The 10,660-nt window shown below is 32.8% G+C and overlaps 1 protein-coding gene across 1 annotated transcript; it reads right to left on the bottom strand.

The window, feature by feature from the left end:
• Positions 1–128: 128 nt before the first annotated feature.
• Positions 129–2,483, bottom strand: LOC132034046 (glutathione S-transferase TCHQD). Its single transcript, XM_059424262.1, has 3 exons — positions 2,368–2,483; positions 1,282–1,504; positions 129–982 (listed from the first exon to the last, which is right to left on the bottom strand). The coding sequence occupies exons 2-3, from the start codon at positions 1,488–1,490 to the stop codon at positions 385–387; spliced, it is 807 nt and encodes a 268-aa protein (XP_059280245.1). The 5' UTR covers positions 1,491–1,504; positions 2,368–2,483; the 3' UTR covers positions 129–384.
• Between the last annotated feature and the right edge of the window lie 8,177 nt (positions 2,484–10,660).

The following is a 10,660-nucleotide window of genomic DNA, read 5'->3' as shown; positions in this document are numbered from 1 at the left end:
TAACTTAATACGAGCAGAATTATCTAGTCCATAGTGCTACCAACACAGTTGCATAAACTTAACAACGAAACTGCTCATCTCTACACTGATTTTCAAGCATTCTTGGTAAAGAAGACTATATTATAATCTCAGGTCTCAACAATAACCAAACTTTTGATTTTTCATATATATTAACAATTGCAGATGACTTCCTTTCTCAGTTACAAAAAAGTGCAAACAGACACAAAGCAAAATATCAGATCATCTTAACAATTATTACAATTACACTATGTGACTGCCACCAAAAAGAAAAGGAAGAAAGAAAAAGACAATAAGCTGGACAGCAAGAAAAGGAAAGGATGAAGTTGCACTATGCAAGTGCTTTTCCTCTCCAGTATTGAACTCTCAATATTTTCGGAGCATGCTTCTGACACGGATGAAGCACCATGTTTTCAGCAGAGTTTTCCGTCTTTTCCATCCATCAAAATATTTACCAATCACCTTCTTATAACTGGGTCTTTGCTTAACAAGCACCCAGTAATCTGCTATGTTTGGACGACTGTTTATGTACTCGTCTTCCAAGTTCAACAGTTCTAGTCTAGCTAGAATAGGAATGAGCATTACATCAGCTAGACTGAAATCTTCCCCGACTAGATATGATGTTTCACCAAGTTTGAGTTCCACTTCATCAAGAAGTCTTGCTAGATGATTCTCACTACGTCTCAAAACTTCAGCATTATTCAACTTCTCGTCTCTATCATATGCCTCTCTTAACTTACAGTGGTAGGCACTTGCTAAGTCACGAGATTCAGCCATTCGGGCCATTATCACACGCCTCAGGAATTTAAAAACATATAGCCGATACTTCTCAGGGACATGGAAAAGGGTAAAGTACATTGCATCCCATTCTTGTATTTTATGCATCCACTCAACAACTTCTTTACTGCTAAGGTTCAGATTGTTTCCACCAGAAGACACTTTTTCTGCAATTCTTTCGATATACCTGTGCATGTCGAAATAGTTTAATATTCTTCCTCTACAAATACCCCCCAAAAATCGGATAATAAGAAAATGCAAACGGTCATTCAACCAATATACTTCCTCTACAGATGCAAAAGTAGTCGAAAATGTTATCGTCCAGAGAGCACGATAATTCAAAAGATAATTCACGACTCTTCCTCTGATAAATTGACCAAATTATGTTTAATGACAACAGCAAGCAATATTCATTTTTAACCCTTCATGCTTACACTTGTGTACTGATAGGAGAAAAATATATAGCAAGGTGAAGAGAAGACTTACTGAATTATCTCAATAGTGTCAAATATGATGTGAGAACCATTCTGTAAAACTGGAATTTTGCCACTTGGATTCATCCTGAAGAAAAATGCATCCATGTTCTTGCCAGTTAAAGGGTTCACATGATGCGACGTGTAATCGATCTCTTTCTCTTCCAGAGTAAGTCTCACTTTCTGGCTGTCCAAGGAAAAAGGATGATGATATAGCTGCATGGTAATGTTACCACCTGCACCAAATTACAACAAAATCATCTGTTAAACGACAACCTCTTAATATCTAAATTTCTCTAAAATTGAAATAATTTCCTAGCACAAGTTGGTAATTCTGACTTCAGGATAATATACCAAGTTAATAAATGTGAAACAACAGTGACGTGGAAGCAGCTATCCAAAAACTGAAAACAACATTTCTTCTAACGAGATTTCGTGAAGAAAGGTGAAAACTAATTTTGACAATTCCTATGAAGATTGTTAGCAAAAAATGGAAGACATCAGAAATCAAACAAGTATAACAACAGTAAGCCACAAAACTGATGTTGCCTAACTCTCAAATTCAGTGGCATAGCCAAGAATTCAAATAAGGGGATTCAACAACTTATATATACGCAAAATAAATTCATTGTGGGCCTATTTACATAGTATATATTTTCAAGGAAGAAGGTTCAATTGAACCCCCTTGCACCCAAGTATAAGTTTTTTTTCTCACATTTTTTTTCCTTTGTTGTTGCCAAATTCTCAATGTACAACTTTAAGACCACCCTCTAATCTCTACCCTTATAAGCAAAACTGATGCCACAAAGTTGGATACACTAAGTTGTTGTCATTTTTAAATCACCATCATTTAATTTTTTTTTCCTATTAGATAGGAGGAAGATGGGAATGAACCACCCACAACTGTTGCGTAGAAATTCAAACCAGAACCACTAGACTATAAGCTTAGTCGTAAATAAAACTCAGAATTTCCAAAAACTAATAGAGCAATCCAGAAACCCCAAGAATGACAACATAAACCCAAAATTGGTAAAAATTTAATTACCACAAAAGAAGAAGTTTTGAAGGATTATTAAAACTAAAGGGAAAGAGAAGATACCCAAGAAACGTTATGGAATCCAGAAGAGAATTCAATTGTCACACACACACAAGAAAAAGAGTAGAGACTCACTTAAAGGGCTTTATTATGCCTTTTTGTGGAGAGATAGAAAGAGAGTGTGTTTTGTGAGAAGAGAATTTGACAACCAAGAAACGCAGTTTTCTAGTTGCCTTTTTCTTCGTTTTTATGGAAATTTGGAAAGCGACTCGTAGTCTCGTAGTGTGTATGTACTCTCTCCTACACTTACCTGGCAATATTTTTATTTTATTCTAGTTTGTTTGTTTGTTAGTAAAAAGTACTCCCCCGTCTCAATTTATGGGCTATAATTTGACTAGACGAAGAATTTTAAAATTTGTGATTATAAATTATTTTATTAAGGATAAAAGTGAAAGTTGCGAGTTAAATTATTTCTAACTATAGAAATATATTATTTTTTTTGGAATAAATTAAAAAGAAAAGTGTATCATATAAATTGAGACATAGGGAGTAATTCAATTTTTATTTTTTTATAGTTGTTTTATCTCTATATTTAAATTACAAAATTTTAAAATATACTACTTTAAATTTCATAGTGAATTAAATCATGTCATATAAGTTAAATGAATGTAATTCTTTCTCTGTCTCAATTTATGTGATATATATATATTTTTTTAATCTGTCCCAAAATGAATAATACGTTTTTTATATTTAGAAATAATTTAACTTAAAATTTTCCTTTTACCCTTAATAAAATGATTTATAACCACACACATATTTATAGCTTGTTTTAAATCATAAATTTTAAAAATATTCCTCTCTTTCTTAAAAAAGCCGTAGCTAACTAAATTATATCACATAAATTGAAATAGAGGGAGTAATATTTTTTTTCCAGTGTTTATAAATTTCTGGAAAAGGGTACCGAAATGAGTAAAATATGATGGAAACTACCGTCAATAATATAGTCAACTCCAAATCTTGTGCCAACCTCCGCCGCCCCCTTTCAGTTTTTTGTTATTAATAATATTATAAAAATAATATAATATAATAAAAAAATTGAAGTACCAACGAAAAAGAAATAGAAGTTGCTTTATCCGTCAGCCACGCGGAATGGGGTGTGGTATGTGTCCGGTGAGGAAGGAAACTACTCCTACTTGTCTAGTTCTCTGATTTGCCAAATTCTGAATCAGATTCCACTATCCTATTTCAGTCAAAACAAAATGATTTGCCAAATTTGTAAAAATTTCCTGCTTAATTAGAAAAATGATATTAATATTGAAAATTATTACGACTTCCTGTTCGAGCTATATTACAGTTAGTGGTTATAATTGTTTGTGTAACTCTTTAGGGCACTTACCTCCCTCGGGGGCGATTTTAGGCCTTATTTTTGGAGCACGTGAATACATGGTCTCGCCGTAAAATTAGGAATTTTATGTATATATTTTCTAAAATTAGTATAATACTACCTACTCTTTAACACATCTACAAAAAAATTTAAATGGTCTTGACTTGGTTGAAAGTTGACTTATATACCAGGTGATTAGGGATCAATTCGCTTAATACATTTTTTTTTTGGTGAGCGAATCTTTCAAAATCACCAGGTTTGTCGTTGCCTCCCTCTTACCTACTAAAAACTTTAGAATCGACTATTCTATTCTTGTTCGCTTGAATTTATGTTCGTATATCTAGGAAATTATTCCTTTTTGCACAACCAATTCCATAAAAATTGCGGGCATGATAGAGTTCACATCGCAGGCCTATTTTATGATATGTGTTTCTGTATTTCCCTTGTTGTCCGTATACTTTGTTCGTTGCTTTTTTTCTTACTGAAGTTTTTTTTTTCTTCTCTCTCTCGTGGCTTCCATAACTTTTTCTCTCCATGTATAACTTGTATATCACTTGTCATGCCTATGTCAATTGACATACGCATGACATATAGTGATATATGTTGACATACACAAGATATACAAGACATATAAATAATATACACATATATATATGTCGGTATGTACCCGCATGTTGTGTGCATGTCACTATATGTATAATGTGATACATAGGGCATATAACAATAAACACCCGACATACACAAAACATACATTGGATGCACTGAAGTTATTAATTCATTCCACCTTTAAAGGACCGCTACAAACCACCATAACCAAATCACAAACCACCACACTACCCATTCCTTTAAAACAAAACAAAAATCACATCCATACAAAATGAAAAAGAGTTTCGCCAGAACTAAATTTGTCCAGATCTGTTTGAGCTGAGGTATTTATTTGGAGAAAGATTGCTCAGCTGGACTTTCCATGAAATTTGAAAGGTGAAAAATCGATAGTGATTTACTTCGACACTGGAAGGAGAAAGAGGATAATGTCGTCGTTGTTACGGCAGTTGCTGGAGTTAGCTATGGGGGATGGTTCAGCAGCTAGAGTATTTGAGAGATAAAGAGTAGGGTAATTAGGTGGTAGAGAGATCAAAATATGATCCTAAATCAAGCAACCTCCTATTTCACTAAGTTGCTATGTTAACGGTTCTTTTTGATCTTCATATTGCGTAAAATACTCTAAAAATAATTGGACTCCTTATACGAGTGTCATATTAAGGATAAAGACCTTTTGCAATATAGACAACACAAGAGGATCAAACTTGTTTTCTCGAAGGCATTTCTTCAACTAAAATGCGATAGGAGTCTATATTGCTGACTCAATGAATTGTGTAATGTTACAATTCAACCACTGCGAGAGTTGATTAAAACCAGTAGACATCATATAATGGTCAAGGAACCTATCTAAATGCCAAATATATAAAAAATTCGAATGAACGATACGAAGTAATTAATTACACTTCTTATCTTATGCAACGCTAAAATGGAGCTGCTACAATCGAGTGAGGATTTAAAAACAAATAATAAAGAAACAAACACGCTTCCCATTCTAGTGTGATTCTCTTATTATATTTTTCTTTTTATCCGAAATATTCATATTATGAATAGGACCTTGTCAATTGTTACTGAGAAAATTAATTACGCTAAGAGAAAATGTTTAGGACCTAGCCGTGACACTCTACTTCAAATTGGTATACTAAATGCTGGAGGATGAAACAGTAAATATTTGGGCTGATATGGATGGGCCGAAAGCCTTTGCCAATCATGGGCAATTTGCAGGATTGCCCTTCGCTGGGGGTGGTCTTTAATTTTTACCCCTCAAAATGGTGGTCTTTAAATTTTGTCTTTCAGGCAGAATTTCTGCCCGTGCAAATTCTGCCTTAAGGCAGAAATTCTACCTTCAGGCAGAAATTCTGCCTGTGCAGCCCAAATTCTGCCTTAAGGCAGAATTTTGCTGGGCAGATTTGCAAAGTCTGCCTTGCGATTTTTTTTTCTCTAAGCCTTCACGCAAGCAAGCGCGAGAGAAGCGGAGCACGAACCTACCGCTTCCCCCGACCGACTAAAATACAACAGTCGCGACCTACTTTGATTCAAAAGAAAGGCGAAGGGTTTGGCAACAAGCCGTTTTTTAACTGAGCTGTGATTCGAACCCACAACCTTGGGGTGTTAGGCGAGGGGTAAAATTTAAAGATCACCAATTTGAAGGGCAAAATTTAAAGACCACCCCAAATAAAGGGCAATCCACGCAAAAAAAAAAATAAAAAAAAAAATATGGGAATCAATCATAAATGGGCTCATAAACTTGTGAGATGGGTCATTTGCACTTTTGCTATTAAAATAGACTGGTCTTCAATTTTTGGCCTTCAAATGGGTTGGTCTTTAATTTTTGGCCTTCAAACTTGAACTTTTATGTCTAAAAATGAATAAGTTAAGCATCATAAGATCCACAAGCTATGCCAGTGCCCTTAAAGAACTTATGCCCCGCTAGGTGTAAGTTTGATTTTGAAGGGCAAAAGCTAAAGTCCTGCCCATTTGAAGGGAAAGAAAAAAAGTCCCAATTTACCATTTTATTTTGTTATAATTTTAAATCTCTATTAGTAAAAATTAGAAAAGGATAAAAAGTAATGCCATTAGATTATGTTCTATTTATTTCAGGTAAAATGATAAATGCGGTGTTAATTAGCAAGCTATTGTCCAGAATCTTATTTCCATAATCTAATTACTTCATTTAATTTAAATGTAACAGATTTTAGCATCATCATCAAATCAATTTCTCCGAAAGAAATAAGAAAGAAGATTGAAATAAATTACATAAAAAATTAATGGGAGAAGCAACAAACATGAATCTGGGACTGGGAATTGCAATCATGTTGATGACGATTTTTACCATAGAAGGGGAAACTGATATACAACGATGTCTTCGTGCTTGCAAGGGAAAGTGTGGCAATGATCAAGAATGTTACAATAATTGTGTAAATCACTGTATTGTTCCTGTGAATGTGCAACGTCAAATTCACTATTGTAAGATTGGTTGTTTTTCTGTTAAGTGTTCTAAATTTGACGCAAATGACAAGCAAAGAGAGACTTGTTTGGAGGATTGTTCCAAGGTTTGTTATGTCAAAAACTAATGATGTACTTATTGTTTAAAATATATGCGCTGAAAGGACATGGTTTATCCTCGTTCTATTTTTTACATTAATTTTTAGTATATCAACCAAATAAGAAAACGGATTCACTGCTTTATTGGACGAGACATCAAGACATTAAAACGTTTGCTATTGATTTAATGTTTTTTAGGTGTTGAATTAATTATGTAACTTTTAGAGTTAGAAATAGCATTTCTTGTGCCAATTTCTGATAGAGAGTGCTTAGTTGGTTTGTCCATAAAGCTGGTGGAGATTACCTACAAATAAATCTTAAGAGTTTGTGAAGCCTTTATTGTAGCTCTTAGAATTGTTATTTTGCTTGTTTAATGAGTATATCATTTTTTAACCTCGCGGTTGGAATTCATAGCTACTACTTGAAAATAAGACAAACAGGTACTACAAGTCTACAACATATTTAATTACCGTGATAGTGCAAAACTTATCAATAGCCACTGTATAAAAGTAATAAAATTCTATCATCCAAACAGATATGGGTAGAGTATTGATCTATAAGCAGAGACGGATTCAGAATTTGAAGTTTGTGGGTTCAATCCTATGATTCTTAGCATTAAACCCCATAATATTTTTAAAGTTATGGGTTCATATCTACTATTTATAACAATTTTAGTAATTTTTTACACATAAATTTATGCTCCGCATAGGAAGTTAGGGGTTCAATTGAACCCCCATCTAACATGCTAGATACGCCTCTGTGTATAAGCAATATAGATATACATAAGTGAGATTTTTTTTTTTCATTTTCAAATTTCATATTACCTACCCTAATTAAATAAAAGTTACTCCTATATTTAATTTATGTGATATAATTTTACTCGACCCATAACTTAAGGAAGAAAGAACGAGCTTTGAAGCTTGTAATCTTAAATATGTAATAATATTTATGTGCTACAAAAGATTATCATTAAGGTAAAATTAAATATTTAAAGTAAAGTTATTTCTAATATGCAAATATATTGTTCTTTTTTTAAACAAACTAATAAGTAAAAGATAGTGTCATATCACTGGAATCAATATGCATAAATATACCATAATATATGAAACACTGGTTATACCAAAACAACGTGATACTATTTGCATATTAGCAAAATATAGACCATAAATACATTGAAACACTGGTTATACCACACTTACTTTCACAACCCTATACCTTCAGTCGCTCTCCACCCCTTCCAAATAGATAAAATATATTTGGTACCACCATAAAGACACAAAGAATCATCTCACATAGAAGAAAAAAAAATGGCTAAAAAAAATGGCTAACAAATACACGGTCAGGTTCTATCAAATAAAATATACGTAAGTATTTTTCTCATCCGTAGCGAAGAGAGAAAAGAGAGGATTGGAGAAACAATGGTTCAAGAAGTAGGGAATGAAGACAGATATAATTACGGCGAGAGGAAGGAATTTGGGTGTGTAGTTTTCATAACTACATAACTTATAAAATTATGTAACAGGGAAGTATGTACGACAGTTTTTTATATTACATTTCGTACAACAAATTATTGGAAGTAGTAATATTAGAATAAAGATCCTATCCTTCGTCAATTTGCATTGGTTGACCAAAAAAAGATGGAACTATCCCCGTTAGTCAGCTAACAAATTCCTAATATATTCTCACTAAAAAACTTAATGAAATAAAAGCGATTCCTTCGGCAGAATCTCCACTTTTCATCCATTTTCATTGATAAATATCTCCATTGGCGTACGCAGGATCTTTCATAAGCAGTATTACCATATAAAAGATTGAACAACTAAATAAATCACTATAATGATATCATATTATAAAGACAACACAAATCATATTAATAAAACTCAAAAGCATTATTACAATTCTCCTCGACGAGATTTCATCTTTTGAAAGGTATCCATAATAGCCTCATTAGAAACATTACTAAATACTTCTTTTTGTATATAAGGAACCAAACAACCACTCGAATAGCTAATCTTTCCTCAGGATCGGCCGGTAAGGAATTTAAATCAATTCCTTCATTTTGTCGATGTTGTTCTGACTCATTAATCCTGTCTCCCAAGTCAGTTGAATCTGGAGTTGTTGAACTTGGCTTTGGATACTTGGAAGATACTTTATGATAATATCGCTCCATTGGAACTTAGGCTGATGTGATGCACAATTAGTAACTGATACGCCAATCGGGATAAGGAACGAGAAGAAATTATATTCTAATTGATAAAAAAAACTTTAAGGCTATGACTTATGAGTTCTTCTAGGGTTTTAACTTTTATGGTAAAAAATTTTTTAATGAATTATGCTCATGGTAACTGCCCTTTTATGCTTGATTTGAGATTTAAATTAACTGATTTTATTGCCTTTTTTCTTTTGATTTTATGCCAGTTGATTTGGGATTTAAATGGAATGATTTTATGCCCTTTTTTTGGTCCATGCCAGCTGTTTATTGGTTTCTGCCGTTTAACTGCTACCAATTGGATTAGGATTTGAAGGATTTAAATTTAACAAAAAGATTGAGATCACGTGGGTTCGAACTCGGGACTTCGCCCACAATTTTGAAGCACTTAACCGACAGACTAGCGCGCTAGTTTCTTAGAAGTAGTGTCACTATATTGGTTTTACTTTAATTTAGTTCTTTTTTATTTTCTTAAATATGTACATCTAGTAAAAAAATTCGACAAAGCAGTGTCACGTGACACCCCTTGGATCAACTTAAATCCGCCCCTGAATATCTCAAAGCTCTTCCTCAAACAACCAAGACTAGAAACTAAGGTAAAAGGGACATCTCAGAGTAAAATGAAGGATAAGAGATTTTATTTTCTTTTTCTATTTTTTTTTATTTTACATGGTTGATTAAGTTTAAAAGGGGGCTAGATTAGAATTATTAAAAGTTTAGGGTAAATAATTAAAAGTAAAAAAACCCATACCACCTCTTCCTCTCTCATACGATCTTTTTCTTTTCTTCTCCTCCTCCTCCTTCTCTTATTTTTCTTCTTTTTCTCCAACTTCTTCTTTAGATCTGAAAATATATATTATTTTTGAATAAGAGTTCTTGGGGATCGTTAAAAATTCACCTAAGAATATTGTGTTATAAGGAGATTTGATTTTTCAAATTTGATTTTGTGTTGATTTGAAGTGGGTATTATTTGAACTTGTTAAAATGATATTTAGAGGTTGAATACAAAATTTAAGATCATTCGGATGTGATTTGGATTGATCTAGATCAAAATCGTCCTTAAAAATTGTTGTTATATTAAGAATATGAGATTGTTTGCGGTGTGCAACTGCAAGAATTCAAACTCTATATATAAACAACTCATGGTTGTTTAAACAATTTGAGGTTGTTTATATATGCAACTTTTGCTGGTTCAGATTTGTGTATAAGCAACCTTAAGTTGTTTTAAAAAAATATGATTGTTTACGTCTGCAACATGTGCAAATTCGTATTTACACTAAACAATCACGAGTTGTTTAAAAAAATTGTGTCTGTTTGCATGGGCCCTTTGCAAGTTCAGGCTTTATGTATAATCAACCACGAGTTATTTAATTAATTTGTGGTTGTTTATGCATGTAACCATTGCAAGTTTAGATTTTAATCCTAGGGTACATTTACAAAGAGAGCAGACAAAATTCATGTCCATATGCATCTATTAAATTTGGAAAAAAAAATTATTTAATTGTTGTATTTTTCGACAAAACATGTAGTTGTTTAGACATGAAAGTTGTGGTTTATAGACTTAAAATTCTGCTTGCACAACCACAAATTATTTAAAAAATATGTGGTTGTTTAAACGC

This window comes from Lycium ferocissimum, chromosome 10 (assembly GCF_029784015.1).
Source record: "Lycium ferocissimum isolate CSIRO_LF1 chromosome 10, AGI_CSIRO_Lferr_CH_V1, whole genome shotgun sequence".
In the NCBI taxonomy this organism is placed as follows: domain Eukaryota; kingdom Viridiplantae; phylum Streptophyta; class Magnoliopsida; order Solanales; family Solanaceae; genus Lycium; species Lycium ferocissimum.
Note: the sequence above shows the minus strand (reverse complement) of the source record. Positions and strands in the feature narration are given on the sequence as shown.